The 16,843-nt window shown below is 38.6% G+C and overlaps 1 protein-coding gene across 1 annotated transcript; it reads left to right on the top strand.

Annotated features, from left to right (window-relative positions):
- Positions 1-1,323: 1,323 nt before the first annotated feature.
- Positions 1,324-13,689, top strand: stxbp3 (syntaxin binding protein 3). The gene is made up of 19 exons (XM_083888698.1): positions 1,324-1,377; positions 3,115-3,164; positions 3,303-3,384; positions 3,505-3,581; positions 3,830-3,902; positions 4,074-4,174; positions 4,392-4,537; positions 5,285-5,378; positions 5,696-5,820; positions 5,942-6,040; positions 6,127-6,184; positions 6,274-6,339; positions 6,611-6,691; positions 7,637-7,772; positions 7,893-7,999; positions 8,102-8,200; positions 11,181-11,266; positions 11,932-12,080; positions 12,837-13,689. Exons 1-19 carry the CDS (start codon positions 1,332-1,334, stop codon positions 12,938-12,940), a joined length of 1,779 nt encoding a protein of 592 aa, XP_083744824.1. The 5' UTR covers positions 1,324-1,331; the 3' UTR covers positions 12,941-13,689.
- The last annotated feature ends 3,154 nt before the right edge of the window (positions 13,690-16,843 follow it).

Genomic DNA, 16,843 nt, shown 5'->3' with positions numbered 1-16,843 from the left:
TCACCTCTGTCAAGAAACACTCGTCTGTTTTGTTTTATTAGTCTGTAGCCTCTGTTTTGGGGTTTTTTCTCTCCACAAATGGTTCAAATGGTTTTATTCTCTTGGCCCTGAAAGTTGAAATACCTGCATGTGGACCCTCCCACTGGGTGACAATGTCCAACCATAGTGAAGAGAGGGGGGGGGGGTGTAACTTGGGGACCGGTGCAGTTTGAATAACATGAGAAGGAAACATGTTTAGCTACTGGCCTGATATTCTATATTCAAGGAAGCAGTCAGGAGACAAATACAGTGTAATACACTGGTCAGTGATTCTGTAGCTTGAGGCATCGAAACACTGATGGGTTCCAGGAAGGACTACATTGTCATAATTGAAATAGACGCCTATCTGTATTATTATATTTCTACACAATATATTAAATATTTTGTCCATGTCAGACCTAGAAGCCCATAATTATAATCATAAGTATTGCAATGCGGAGAGAGCTAGCTGTAAATGTGTTTTTACTTGAAATACAATTTTAAGTATGAAAGCATGAAAGTAATCATTCAAATTTCACTTAGTAATTACTTAGATGGGCATTAAAGGGGAAATAAGTAGTTTATAGTGCCATCTAGAGGAGAGGCTGAAATTTACAACAAAGACCTCCTGCTCTGCTCACCCCCTCCCTTCCCTGAGCGCTACGGTAACCTCAGCCGGTCAAATGTCGTCCTCGTTGTCTTTCTCCGTGTCAGCAGATGAGGTTCGTGAGGCGAGGGAGAGGGCGAGCTACCGCGGCCGTAGCAGACGAAGCGGAGAGAGAGGAGGCGGGACTTCCGCTACAAGTACAGAGACGCTTGTTTTGTTCTCTCGCGTTTGTCCTTACAGGCTCCGGTAGAAACATGGCGTCTCGCTGCTAACAGTGGCTATGCAACCGCGGTCCGCGGTCATGTTATTTTACATGACTTTTTGAAACACTACGAAAATGAAACAAAAACTATTATACAGCGACTAGACAATGCAGGAACACATAATATGTATAAAAATGTGGATTTTGGGTTATTTAAACCCATAAATACTACACATTGTACCTTTAAAAAGGAGTAGCAGTTGTAATAGCAGTTGTAGTAGTAGGAGTAACAGTTGTAGTAGTAGTAGTAACAGTTGAAGTATTAGTAGTAGCAGTTGTAGTAGTAGTAGTAGTAGTAGTAACAGTTGAAGTATTAGTAGTACTACCAGTGACGGTTAAAAGTCCTGACCGGGGAAAAAACTACAAAGCTTCGTCGCACACTTGGTGACGCGATGACGTCAGAGACCGGAGACAGGAAGAAGAGGCGCTTCAGAGGAAACAAAAATGGCAGCGGCCTCAGATCACGGACTGAAGAGAATAGTTTGGAAAAGTAAGTATTGCACATGGAAACAGTTTTTACAACATTTATGAAGGTGCGTGAGACTTATTATTCAAACCTACAGGACTCGAAAGTAACAACGAGCCGACTGATGGTGTCCTTCGCTGGGACAGTGGACGTTTTACTTCTCGTGAAGCAGTTGTGTTGTTCTTTTGGGAGCGGAAGTTGACAGATGAGGGTTGAAGGGAAGAATAGATAGAATGATAATCATAGAATGATAATCACAGAATGAAAACACTGGATCTAATTCTCGATTGTATCGTTTGTATGGCGACTCCACCGTCATATTACCACTGTTAGTTGTTGTGTGGAGCCCCGCCTCGCATCAACAGGCTGTTCCCCGTTAACTGTGACGTTGGTGGAAAAGAGACATTAACAAAGCGTGACGTCTTATCAACCATATCACGGGGATTTACCAAATAAACGCAATTGAAAATTCTCGAAAAAATGTAAGCAAAAACACATTGACCAAAACCGGTGTAATTCTGTTCTCTTCCTCTCCTCAGTCTCATTCTCTTCTTCTCTCACCAGTCTCACCTCTCTTTCAGAGGATATTGTGCATTTCATGTCCTAAAGTATGCTCCATGCACTGTTTTCAGAGGTCACTACAGAGATTCTTCTGCCAGTTTCACACTCTAATACAGGGTTCCCATGGGACCTTGAAACCCGTGAAAGTTTGTGAATTAGAAAAACAAAGAAACAAACTGGCCCTTGAAAGTTAATGAAAATCACCCTAAAAGACATGGATCATTGAAAGTGCCTGGATTTTGTGCAAAATAGAGGTTAAGTTGATATTTTGGTAAATGTCTCTCTTGTTTCTTACGACACACTACTGTTTTATGTGCCCTGCATTGCTTGATGTATGCAGACTACCTGCTGTGTTGTGGACATTGTTCACCGTCTCTCTCGTGGTAACGTGAGATTCCATGCAGAACTATGAGCGAGTAACGTTAAGCAAGAGACAGCAAATTATGTGATCCCTGGGAAATGTAAATTCCAAAATCTCTGGCTCACCAAAGAAAATGTACAAATACTGACTTTGATTAAGATCTGATTAATAAGAGTCAGAGTGTGCTGCAAATTAATAAAAGTAGACGCCATGGGCTAAGAAGCTCTAACAAGTTGCCCTACCTAAGCTGTCATAGCACATTCAATCCTGCAAAGTCATTGAAAAGACCTTGAATTTGGTGTAAACCATGGTGTGGGAACCCTGTTAATCTCTGGTGGATGTGTGTGTCAGCTCATGTTAGAACACATCAGGAGAAACTACACAGGATCCACAGCGAGTGTCTTGCTTCCTATATGCTCAAGTCAGTCTGGCTCCTCTGGAGATTCTCCTGCTGTTTTAAATGTGTCTCATCCAGATGACGTCTAGCCATGTACATCATATATTATATTGTAACAGCAAACTGCACAGAAAGTGTAGACCCAAGTGTCCAGATATTTCCTAGAGATTGTGTCTGAAAACAGTTTAGTGTCATAACCAAGTATCTTTGATGCCATAATCAGGGTTTTTTCTCAGAAGACAGAGTATTAGGGCAGCACTGATGGCAAGGGAGCAGAGCAACCAAGCAGGGATGGTTCTCCTAACCACCACCCACCCCCCAAAAAAAGATTAGCTCCTTGCTATATGTTTGTGCACAGTGATATTAAGTGGTTAGTGACACTGATGTTGTTTGTGGTTGGCGTCATGTTGTTTTCATGAACCATATTCTGCATCTCTTACAGGGATAAAGGAAACAATCATTGCAGACTGCAGAAAATCGGAAGTATGGAAGGTAGGACAAGTCCTGTGTTTTGTTACTGTTTTCACTTGCACACAGATACATAACACATAATTGTAATGTGGAGCTCCATTAGCTAGTTACAGTCGAGTGTGATACTTAATTTAACTGTACTATGTATCACCTTCACAGATACTGATCTTGGATCCTTTCACCACCAAACTCCTCTCATCATGCTGCAAAATGTCCGATCTCATGGCAGAGAAAATAACAAGTATGCTATGTTTCAATGACAGTGAAAATATGACATCATAATACTGACAATACTGTGGATCTATTGAAGTATGTGTGCACCATTACCCCTGTGTTAAAGTACATTTCTTATTGCAAATAGTTGTGGAGGACCTGTACAAAATCAGAGAGCCTGTTCAAGAAATGAAGGCCATCTACTTTATGTCACCAACAACTAAGGTTTGTCACTGTAACCCTGTCAATGTTATCTTGTACACTACACAAAATATCTAACTGTGATTATTCTGAGACATATTGCGATTTGATTTGTGTTGGAGCGTTATCACATGCAATCTCCTAAATTTTGTTCTTTAAATCATGATTATAATTTGAAAATGAATGATTCTTCAGCTTTTATCTTGCATTACCTTCTTTACACGTTTCCTTTTATTTCAAACTTTTTCTCACAATTTCCTGAAATCCCTTAGTGTGTGGATGCCTTTATTGCTGACTTCAAGCCCAAACCCAAGTATAAAGCAGCCTATGTCTATTTCACTGACTGTAAGTAACCTCCAAATAACTTATCAAATCTACTGTAGGAGCAAATTCACTTAGGAGAAGACAAGTTGCAAAACAAAGTTGATTCAAATGTTGCTGTCGTTTTCTGTTTGTTTTTTGTGGCAGTTTATATGCAAAGTAAATAAAGTAAAAGTAAATATTCTGCTTCCACAGACTGCCCTGATGAGCTTTTCAACAACATGAAACTGTACTGTGCAAAGTACATAAGAGTCTGTAAGGAAATCAACATGTCCTTCATCCCGCAAGAGGCACAAGTGAGTGTTTCTCCAGGAATTTCTGTCATGCTCCTTTTCCTATTTATGCAGATGCTGTTGTTACTTGGTTGCCAAGTGATAGTTTCTTGTTTTATTGCTTAGAAGGCTGATTTAAATAGTCATATATTTAATATTGTAGTTAAGTTTTGGGAATTGTGTCCAGTCCTTTTTTTGTTTTGAGTATTTTTATTTGTTTTTATTGATACTTATTTTTCAGGTATTCACATGCGACAGTCCAGTAGCTTTCCATAGTATTTACAGTCCCAAGAGTCAGGACAAAAAGAAGACCCTGGAGACACTCGCAAACCAGCTTGTCACGCTCTGTGCCACATTGGACGAGTATCCAGGAATCAGATACAAGAAGTAAGCCAGAGGAAATGTTCCTTCTTACCTTACCTTATCGTATCTCTGCCAACATGCACAGTGAGGGAAAAACTTGAACCAAGATCAAAGAATGTATTATCTCACTTCTTGCTTAGGGTGCACAATAAGTCTAAACATGATCCCCATGCTTGGAAATGGTTCTGGTTGTTGTTTTAGGCGTTTTGAGACAAAAGGAACCTATTTTTACCCATTTCTACCAGTCAATCATGAAAACACTCAAAATCTTATAAAACTCACATTTTGTACAAAGTAGTAGTTTAGTAATGTTCTCTGTGCTTGGAAACGGTTGCTTAGTATTATAAGTGTAATTTTTAAATTTAACTGTCACCTTAGGAGTCATCAAATATTTAGTTAGTTACAGATGACATAGGGAGTTTACCTGTAAAGGGAAGAGACAGTAGTCTGTAACGTTTACTTATTTATGTAAAAAATGTGAATCTCTGTCGATGCATCTCTGCTTCAGTCTTCTGTATGCAAAGCCGAATTTGTACATTAAAAGTAAACACACTAGTTTGAAATTATCATTTGTCACAAGAAGAATTTGGCTACAAACCTGCATTGGCCAGTTAACTGTAAACTCTTCTGTGTATGTACCAGTGTAGATTAACCTTTGTCCCTCTTCAGTTTGATGTCTGCTGTTGTAGAGGCTGGATTAACTAATAGGTGTAGCGAAGCCTCTATATTGACTTGACTCTGGTAACTATGAAATGAATGTTTATCAACCAGAGACAGCAACATGGAGAACGCAAAGACTCTTGCAGAGCTGGTGGACAACAAGCTGGCCAGACATTACGAGCTGGATGATAGTGGCAAGAAAAAGGTGAGATTCCAGCTGAACACAGGGTGTTTACAGCTTCAACGGCTTAGCCCAGGGAGTAAATGGGAAACCCCCCCCGACAGGTTAACAAAAGGTATCGCGTAAAGGGAAAAAAAATTCCCTCCTTTGCCTTAAGCAGATCAAAGTGTTTGTAAAAAAGGAAATGTTGGCTGCTTTTGTCCAATAGAGGCTCATCATTAGCACAGAAAGGCAGGAATAGTGTATTGACAACACTGAACTGTAACCACAATTTTTTTTTTTTATTAAAAAGTAAAATATATTATTTTTAATTAATCATATTTTATTCTCCATATCACCAGGGAAAGACCCAGGCCCAGCTGCTGATTGTGGAAAGAGGTTTTGATCCTGTCAGCCCCATCCTACACGAGCTCACCTACCAGGCCATGGCCCACGACCTCATTGATATCCAAAACGACACCTACAAGTAAAACAACTTCTCTATCTGTATTTGTCCCTGTTCGCTTGCTTACATATTGCACGCGTATGGCAGAAGAGGACGGTTTCAGATCAGAAAATGCCAGTTGTGTTCTTATTGTGGTGGCCAGGTACAAGTCCAAAGACGGCTCAGAGAAGCAGGCCCTGCTGAATGAGGACGACATGCTTTGGGTTAGGCTGAGGCACAAACACATTGCTGAGGTTTCAGAGTAAGTGTGCAACATTTGAAGGATGGGTGTGTCCCATTCCTGTCTTCCTCGCCACATCTCTGAGCCAATTTTATTTGTTACAATAGACAAATCCCCAAGATGGTAAAAGAAATATCTGCAAGCAAGAAACAGCCAGATGGGAAGGTAACGTTATCTCTTGATCTCCTAAAACTGTGTGTTAAACAATTATAGTTCTTCAAAAGAAAAACGGTTCAATTGAATTTTCTTTCCAGATCACAATTAGCAATTTGGCCCAAATGATGAAGAAGATGCCTACATTTCGTAAGCAGATGACTGAGGTATGAGCTATTCATCTTCTAAATATGTTACCCTAAGGTTATCTATTCAATTTGAGTCAAGTTAGAGGGTTGACTCAACGGAGCAATTTCTGGAAATCTGACATGCCATGGAGGTACAGTGACTCATGTAGGGTGTGGTGTTTTTAAACCTTGTTATTGTGTCGTTAACCGGAATATTATACATGTAGCAGTACAACAAAATGGAAAAGTCCTCATTTATGGCATGTATATTATCAACAACTCTTTGTTCACTACTGTATTTGAATTCTAGCAAACCATTCATCTGCAGCTGGCTGAGGACTGCATGCAACATTTCTCAAGCAATGTGGAGAAACTCTGCAAAGCTGAACAGGTATGATGTCCATGACGTATGTTTTTATGGAACTGGGACTTCTCCATGTGGCAAACATTCACTTCTTGTCTTCACACATTATATGACTTAGAAAATAGTGGCTGAGAACATGCAGGTGTAAAGAATTATGCAGTTAAAACAAAAAATAGTTTACAGTTAGTACATCTAAAAATATTGCTTCACGATGCACAGAAGCCATAGTTCAATTCAACTCCTCCTCAAACTGGGTGTCGATATAAAAACTCTCGGCACATTTTTAATGCTGTTTCCCAGCCTTAGAGGTAATACATATTTCTGGGACAAAGCCAGCCCAAATTAATTACGTTTTCATCTAAGCAAAGAAAGAGGAATAGGCTACAGAGAAGAAGTCTTGGAAAGAGATCTGCTAGAAAGGGAACAGTGGACTGATAGAGGGTGAGAGTGCCGAGGTCCAAGTACAGAAGGAGGGGATAGGGTAAGTGCTAGGACAGAATATGCTCTTGGAAGAGCTGGGTTTTCAAGGGCTTGAAGAAGACAGTAGAGTAGGAGCATAGGAGCAGGATCATACACTATATAATCACACGATCTATGGAGCCAGGCTTTGTATGATCTTTGTTAAAAACTAGAAAAAAAATAGAATTATGTTGATCAAAAAAAGGTGACTTTGAGCAAGACATAGATTTCCGGTGTGATCTCAGGTCAGTCAGTCCATCAATCAATACAATATGCACCTTCCCTTAATTTCCTGTTATTTAAGAAACATTCCATCTCCAAAAACAAAACTAATTCTGATTATGTGCCATCACTGCATTGATGTCTGCATCACATTGCATCTCATCAACAGAACGTAAACACCCCTAATCTGATCGCTGACTGACTTGGAGAGAACTTTATCAGGTGCTAAAACTGATCCTGCTAACATTTGCAGTCCACTTGACAGTTATCAGTGTTTTGTCTCTTGTGTAGGACCTTGCAGTGGGGTCAGATGTGGACGGCTTGAAGGTGAAAGATTCCATGCGGACCCTGCTGCCTGTGTTGCTATACCCATACAGCACTCACGACAAGGTCAGAGCTGTGCTGCTCTACATCTTCAGCCTCAATGGTACGACTTCCCCCACCTTAAGTTTTCATGTCACGCACAAAGACATAAAGAGACCAAGACTTTGAGATATAGTCTGTTTGACTTCTCAAAAACATCAATAAAATGGATGTTTGTAAACAGGAACAACAGACGAGAACTTGAACAAACTCATCCAGCATGTTAAGATCGAAGATGAACGAGAGTTTATCCTGAACTGGAAAGAACTGGGCGTTCCTATCATCACAACGGTATGTGGATTGCAGTTGATTTTTAGCGAGTTCTTTATTTTATATCTCATCAGTCCCAACTGAAATCCTGCTCATTGTTGCTTCTATTTCTTTTGTTTCCAGCCCAGTATCTTCCCTCGCAAAACAGCCAGACGTGATCGTTCCCAGGATCAGACATACAACCTTTCCAGATGGACTCCGGTCATAAAAGATGTGATGGAGGTCAGTGAGGGGAGATTTCTGTCATTTAACATTTATTCTTACATTCACTCACTTATCGTTTGTCTTTTTTTCCCCCACATCCACGTGAGTACAAGAAATATAACATGAAAATGAAGTGTGAGTGATGGTGTGGTAATAAGTTAAATTATACACTCCTAGTACACTAAAATTCCACTAAGACATCTTAAAATGTTGGGAGAAAAAGCACATCATAGGATACCTTGAGATTTTAAAAGACCCATGTGTAAAAAAAAAAATGAAGATAAAATAGAAGATTGATTTGATTTTGAGTTTTTATGCCAACTTCAGGCTTAACATGTTCTAACACACTTGGTAGAGAAGAATGCTGCTAAAGTTTACACACTGTACATTTTTAAAAGTATAAATGCATGATAAATGAAGTTGTTAAAAAATGAGCCATGTTTCCTGAGTTTTTCATCAATATTTGACACAATTAAAGGTTTTAGACACAAGAGCATTTCTTAGTTTTTAAATACTGTTAATGATTCCAAAGAACATATTAAATGCATGTTTTAAGTCATCACCATGTTATTTAATGGAATACTGAGTTGGGGGTGTTTGACATTTAAACGAGGATAAAGATTAATTTCCTGTCTAGTCTGTTAATTATGGACATTTAATTATGCCTTGAAATACAAAAGAACGCATTCTGCTTAGTTTATATACAGTGCTGGGAAGACTCCATGTTTTATTATAACAAGTAACTAATGATACCAGGTTTGTAGCGATTGTTTGATTAATCGAATATTATTACTCCATTATTAATAGCATTTTGATATTAATTCTGTTTCAGAGTTTTTTTTTTTTTTTATTATTATTAGTAATAACAATAATTATAATAAAAATAATAATAACAATAAAAAACAAGCTTTCAGATTTTTCAGCTTCTTAAATGTGCATATTTTCTGGCTTCTTTGCTCCATTTGTCAAAGATATCATCAAAACTGAAAACATCTGAGAACATGATTATTTTGAGATTTGAAAAACACTGATCGACATTTTTCAGCATTTTCATTTCATGGACCAAACAAATACTTGTCAGATCAATCGATTATGAAAATAATCGTTAGTTGCAGTTCTAAACGATTATTCAATTAAAATGCATTATTACATGTTGGGTGAGGCTATGAGGCAGTTATGTAATGATAGGATGTAGGAAAACAACTCGGACATGCTGCTGTAAGTAATCTCTTACATTTTCCATACATGTGGCCAGATCCTGTTCAGTACGCTGACATTGTCCCCTGAATGGGATCTGTGAGAAAAGACCACTGAATGCACCACAGAAATGTGTTATCAGATTTGTGTCATACAATAGGCAGTGTCACATGTATGATTGTGTTTTACAAACGGCATCTTAGCATGTGTAAGGTTCAGTGTCACTGAAGCACCTCGTGTGTGTTGATCCCTCGGGATGATCCTTTGTGCTGATCTTCAAATGCTGATAATAGTGTTTGTTAAACACGTTCCGTAGAAGAGGTTATTGTGACAAGGTGCGATGATGTATTGTGGTAGCCACAGCGACCCCACATGTATAACAATAATAATAATAATAATAATAATAATGCATTATATTTGGAGGCGCCTTTCATGACACTCGAGGTCGCCGATCTCTATTTGTGCAGTTGCATTTTGTCCGTGTTTAGTCTTTCTTGCCTCCTCCTTATCTGCTGAGAGCCACGGAAGAAGTCAATGAGGGAATAATAATAATAATAATAAAAATAATAATAATAATAATAATAATAATAATAAGACATGCTGACTTAGACTTGACATTCCCAACTCAATAAAAACTTGAATAAGCACTCAGAGAACACACACCTCTGCCACCGCAAGGCCGTTCTGTGTCTGTATTCAGATATCCCCCAAATCACAATGATTTATTCCTCGAGCCATGATCTCCATCTCCAAAGAATTTGATCACAATCCACTCTTTTCTGATTTATGCTGCTGCTCGATCGAATGCAAGCAAAAGCACAACCTTCTTTGCAACACTGAAGAAGAAAACATCAAGTTATCAGTAAGTAAACTTCTGGGTCAAACCCACCATGTGCCGTGTACCTTCTCTGTCAGTACTCAAACCTGACTGAAAATATTAATAAAAAACAATAAGCATTACACTAGACCAGCTATTCCCAACTGTTTAAATTAAATAAACCTGCAGCCCACCAAAACTTAAAATGACACGAACAAGCAGTAAAAAACATGTAAACTGTGAATCAGTTAAAAACTGCCTTGAAAAAGGTCAGTAAATATAATCAGTCTTGAGCTTTGTTACAGCTGAAAAAGGCTGAAAAGAGTTCAAATCTCTTTGTGCCTCACCACCACATGAGAGGTTTATGTCATTGTCTTCTCTTTATTTGTACTTTCCTGTTACAACATGACAGGGCCATTTCCTGTGAGTTGGAGCACCTGAGTTCCTGTAAACTGCAGTGAACAATTTCCTCTTGCAACCGCAAACGAGCAAAGGGTTTTAAGTGTGGAAGCATAATATCAGGTGTTCAGCAGAGGTCTGAGTGTGTGTGACAACTCGGAAGTGTCTTGATCTTTGAACATGTTTTTATGTCCCCAGTAGCTTGTTTATGTAGCAAAGGAAACTGTACATTGAGGTCGACCATTGTGCGAGTTTCTATGGCCGATGCAGATTTTGTAACTTAAACCGATTGTGTAACTGTTAAATGATAACAAATAATACAAAAAAACCTGTCTTTTCAATCTGCACTTTAAGTCTACACCACGGTCTAGTTATATACAGTATTTTTTATAATGTAAAAATATTTTAAATAATGTATTGTGATATGTACTGTATTGGTTATTTGGTGTTAGTTAAGTCGTTGACTGAAATGTAACCTTCCATAAATACAGTTTCTTGCTTTATGTGCATATAAATGTATGTAAGACGTGAACATTTTGATGACTGAGGTTCTCCAGATGATAGTGTTTGTTTGTTTACTTTCAGGATGCTGTAGAGAACAAACTGGACACCAGAGAGTGGCCTCACCAGTCCGAGTCTCCTGCTGCCTGGAATGGCTCTGGAGCCGTCAGGTGGGTTTAGTGTTATGAGTCTGTTAGATTATTTCCTTAAATACATATTAAGCAATCACTTTTATAAATCATTTCCTATAATCTGTGACATTTATGTAATCTATAGTCGGACAGCACTTTTGATTGCCTGGTATATGGTAATATGCAAACATGATTTATGTTTATTTATGTATGTTACTTACAATCCAAATTTGAAAATGCATTTTTGAAATGTTTCAAATTTGAAATGCATTTTAAAAGCATTTTTCACTGAACCCATGTTAATGTTCTACCCAAGTCACTACATTTCCAGAGAAGTTGCTTGAAATGTTTTGATGTCTGTCACACAATCCTGATTATGTGTAAAAGTTTTTTTATACAGAACAACATACTATATTACAAGTTACACTACAGTTTTTTTTATTCTATTATGCGTTCTACCAGCTACTACTTCAATGTTATAGGCAGCTATGCATTAGTATTCATATAAAGATCCATGTTTCACACTTTGAATGTATCTGCAGTGTGAATTAGCACCTCCCCACTGACATTTTGTGCTACTGCATGCAGTTCTCGCTCTGTGATGTGTGTGTACACTATGTCCTGTGTTTTTTGTCATTTTTTTCTTCCCTTATTTCTTTCCACAACTTGTGGGTGAGTGAGTTTGTTTTCCGTCTGCTCCACAGTGCCCGTCAGAAGCACAAAGCCAGCAGTCAGGACGAACGCCGGAGTGGCTCGCGCCTCATCATCTTCATCATAGGAGGAATCGGCTACTCTGAGATGCGCTCAGCCTACGAGGTCACCCAGGCTGTCAAATCCTGTGAGGTCATCATAGGTGAGCGTCAATACTGGACTACTATCACCTCTTTCCTTAGCACTCTGGGTTAATATGTATAATAATACATTTGTTTATTGGTAGCTGGATGCCAATGAAAGTTATTCGGCCACCACTGCATGTTTGCATGCTCAGGAATGTGGACTGAATGTGATTTCTCTGAAGAAACATTACCAAGGGTTCCCATGGGTCTTTTATATCCTTGAAAGTTTGTGAATTTGAAAAGAATATAATAATTCAAGGGTTTTGAAAGCTTTTGAAAATCATCCTAAATAGACATTAAAAGTGGGAGCCATAATTACTAGCGGTATTGTGGACACTGTCCACTGTCTCTCTCCGCAGTTGACGTGAGATTCCATGCAGAGCAATGAGCGAGTAACTTTAAGCAAGAGAGAGCAAATCACGTGATGCCTGGGAAATGTAAATTCCAAAATCTCTGTCTCACTGAAGAAAATTACAAAGACCAACTTGCCCAGAGCATACAGAGCATGCTGCAATAAAAGTGAACACCACAGGCTGAAGCAGTTCTCACAAGTTGCCCTCCCATCTCAAACTGTGTCTGCACATTTGGTCCTTGAATTTGAGGGAATTGTTCCTGGAAAGTCCTTGAATTTGATGTCAACCAAGGCATGGGGACCCTGATAAGCTGATTCAGTCCTGCACTTGATGCGATCTGGCTGTAGTCAGCTCACTGAGGGCGGATGTTAATTCCAGATCTGAATGGGCTCCTAATTGATCTTTATGCTTTGTTTTCAGGGTCATCCCACATTTTGACCCCTACCCGTCTCCTGAATGACATCAAGGTCCTGAGCAAAGGCCCCGTGGAGGCTTTCACAATAGAGGAACGGAGCAACGCCTGAGAAGTCGCCCCCACTTCACATCTCATATCACTCAGCACACTGCACTCAAATCAACGAATCTCCTGAATGGGAGACTGAAGGGAATTAACCTTATATTCATCTTTATGTTTTCATACTCGTTTAAAACTGGGGGGGGGGACATGTACAGTAGATATGCAGTCAAATTCTCCTTAAAGCAAATTTTCTCAGTAGGAAAGTGTTGGCTGTGATAATGTGGTCTGCATTATCATGGCTTTGTTTTTGGTTTTTTTTACACTACATTGACATTTGATGATGCAGATTATATTGAAGGTGGACTGGACCTCGTCCTACTGAGAGCTTCACACTGTCTAACCTGCACCTTTGTTTGCTTTTGTCCTTAAAGCTAACGTGAGTACATTTTTGCAGCAAATATCACTCATCCCTTCCAAGTGTGTTGGAGAACCCATGTCGCCTCTGGGTAGCATCAAACCTGAAACAAATTTGTGGGTTTTTGTAAAAACATTGCGACTTCTGATACATTTCATACAATCAGGTGGTACACACGCTCACACCAAAAATGTACACACTGGACCATAAAAAGAAATACAAGTAATGTTACATGATGAAAGAACTCGAGCATCGAACATCCAGAGACGGAGTGGTTTAGGGAAAAAAGCACAAAGATTATGTATATAAGTAACACCATGTTGGCTTCCTCAATCCCTGCTGTTCATTAGCACTTTCAAAGATTGTTTTTAACCCAGAATTTTACGTTTTTTTGTTTGTTATTCTTGTACCGAACAACTGACTAATAAAAGGATGAAGTGGTTCAACATTTGGATTTAGAGGTTTCGGTAGTGTTTACACGAGCGCCGTAGTGACCGATACGGTGGGATACAGTATTTAGGTCAGTCAAAAGAATCGTAATGAAAGCATATAATCACCACAGCTCTTCAGAACAGAAGAAACTCAATATTCTTTAGAAATAACTACCAGGAAAATGAGTTGAATTGAACGGACAATTGTCAGGAGCGTTCAGAGGTTGCGCTGTGTTCCTGCTGAGGAGACAATACCACGGGATACAAGGATGTTGTGCTGTTTCTGCTGTATCCTAATTCAGAGCTACCCTACTTTTCCTATTGTCCACTACACACTAAAGACCATAAACACAATGCACAAAAAGGTACATCATTCCACCAGGCTAAAAATGGAACGGGTGCTCCATCTTCAAGTGGTGAGAAGGAGGCTTTGTCTGGTTAGTAAAAGGAACAACTGCTATGTGAAAAGAGTGCATTTACTGAAATGAAGGGAGGGGTCTTTGAGTTCAGAGTGGTGTTGACACAATAGCAACAAAAGATAGGGGAAGCATAAACAGTACTAGTTTGTAAGGACTAGGGGTGGGTATTGTAAAATCACAGCTCTAATGGACTGAAACATCAATTGATTGTTTTATGAGGATCCACACAAAGTTTAATGTTAATTTGTAACGTCAGTTCAACCGCACACAATACTGCAATAATTCCCTAGTAACGACTGCAACTATTAATCCATCATTTATCAACTTCAACTGTTGTTTATTCAGCTTTGTCAGATTGTTAAATCTGTATATTTTTGATAGATTTTGTGATGTCTCTTCTCCACTGAGGATAAACTAAATATTTTTGATGATTGGCGAAATGATGATGAAATAATTTTTTCCCCATTTGCCGACATTTTATGGACCTAGCATCTAATCCGTGAATATTTGACAAATCCCAGCATTTTCACTTCCTGTCAGATGGGCAGCTGAAGGTCAGATGATGACGATGTGAGAAGTCAATCAGTGTGTGTCCATGCAAGTTAAAAGTACGATTGTAGTTGGACTAAGACAATCCAGTTTTTGTAATGTCATGTAAACATTTAAGTCCGACGAAAATCGAGCTTAGTCTGACCAACGTACATGGATAATACGATTCATAGTCTGACTACTCCTGCATGTATACGCTTAGTGGGAATTAAAGTTGCTAAAGTTAAAGCTGTTGCACAAAGATAAGTATAAGTAACCAAAGATGTATTATTACTATAGTAGTTACGTGAGAGCGACAATTGAAGGATAAATAAATATCTAATCTGCTTCTTCTTTTGCACACGTCTGATAATCCTGTGATGAAAACTGTGTCATCCACCAACATAAAGCAGGAGCAGAGAAGAAGTGTCAGGTGACGTGCAGTATACATGAATACATGTACACACACACTGGTCCTGCTTCAGTGCTGCTGTATAGAAGGCCACTTAGCTGTAACAATGTGACCCTTCTCTTTCACAGTGACCTACTTTCCCTTTTAATGTAGTGTATTATTTAGTTATTGTGTAGGGTAGTTATTATTTAACCAGGCTGGTCCCATTGAGATCTCTTTTGCAAGGGGAGGCCACAGCATAATTTAAACAATAAACAATAGATTAAATTGAAGTTCTATAAAACACTTGCAGATCGTAGACTGTGACTTCTACGTGTGTAGGCCTACCATACAGCATGCAGATTCATTACCGTCGTCCCCGTTGTGTTATCTATTCTAAAATTCGTCTCATCTTTAATCTTAAAGATGCAAAAAGCTCAGGTTTTTTTTCAATGTTTCTAATACAAGATGTTTATTGTTAATACACAGAAGGGGAAAAAACAAACAAAAAAAACAGCAGTTTAGACCAAACAGTGAAATGTGTACTTGACTCAGAAAGGCTTTAACATGCTGGCATCAGTCATGTGATGTTACTCTCTTATTCTTCTCCTCTTTGTCTCACATCCATACTTTATATTTCAAATATGGAAATTCAATATGTGTATGAGCAATATGACGTGAGATACTGTGAGAGGTACTGTGTGAGCAATATTAACAAATATGAATATTGACAGTACTTATTTTATTTTTCATAGGGACAACAATGCAGTTAGCATAGTTTCGCATTAGCATTTAGCATAGACGGCGCATAAACCTCCAGAGCTGCACAGAGTTTTCCAGCTCCAGTGCCCACTCAGGCTTTTAAATAAAATATATATATTAAAAAAAGTGCATATCATAAAGCACACATACAACAGAGTTAGTTTAGGCTAAAATTATATGATTTCAGTTGGTAATGAGTTCAATAGTTATAGTCTCTTATAGCAAAAAGATGATGCAGTTATCTTTGCTCCTCCATTTACTTTATCAAGTTCCACATTCATTTTGCGTCATAAATATGTTTTATTGTGAACTACATATCAGTTCATGTCAAGAAACACTGTTGTTTTGAAAAATTGTGTCACAAATAACATTATTAGATGATTGTGATATTATTTTAAGCTTAATGTGAAACAAAATGGCCGTTCTTCTCTTCACTCGACCGCCCTTACTGGACAAACTGGATGTTCAGAGGCCACCTGGCGAATTTGAGTTTGAGAGCCCTGTCCCCGAAATCACCTCATACTGTCCTGTCTTTGATAAATCTGGAGAGGAGAGACATTCTGACATGTTGAGACACTCATTTAAGAAAGCAACATTTGGTAAAGCTGTCAAAATGAAGCTATTTTCTGTCTGGAGTAGGTGAGTAAAACATGCTAACAGCTGCAAAACAACAAGGAAGATAAAAGGACAAAAGGTAAAATAACACAATATATAATGTCAATAGAACAAAGAAGACATTGTGTTTTTTTGAAGCATTTATGTGATGTGATATGTTTGAGGTTGTTGTTACATAACGGCACTTAAAATGAGGAAAACCTTAAAAGCTCAAAATTCACTTTAAACGATGTATGTTAATAGTTCGTCTGCGCATGCGTGGAAAGAACCCCGCACACGTTTTTCCCCCCGGTGTCATGACAACACAGCAAATCTAATCACACTGTGACACTTCAACTCCTTTTAACTGAGAAAAAGTTCACTTGAAACGAGTTTCTGTTTTCGTCGAACACATTTCACAGAGGAGACA

Source organism: Microchirus variegatus (genome assembly GCF_963457635.1).
Source record: "Microchirus variegatus genome assembly, chromosome: 4".
In the NCBI taxonomy this organism is placed as follows: Eukaryota; Metazoa; Chordata; class Actinopteri; order Pleuronectiformes; family Soleidae; genus Microchirus; species Microchirus variegatus.
Note: the sequence above shows the minus strand (reverse complement) of the source record. Positions and strands in the feature narration are given on the sequence as shown.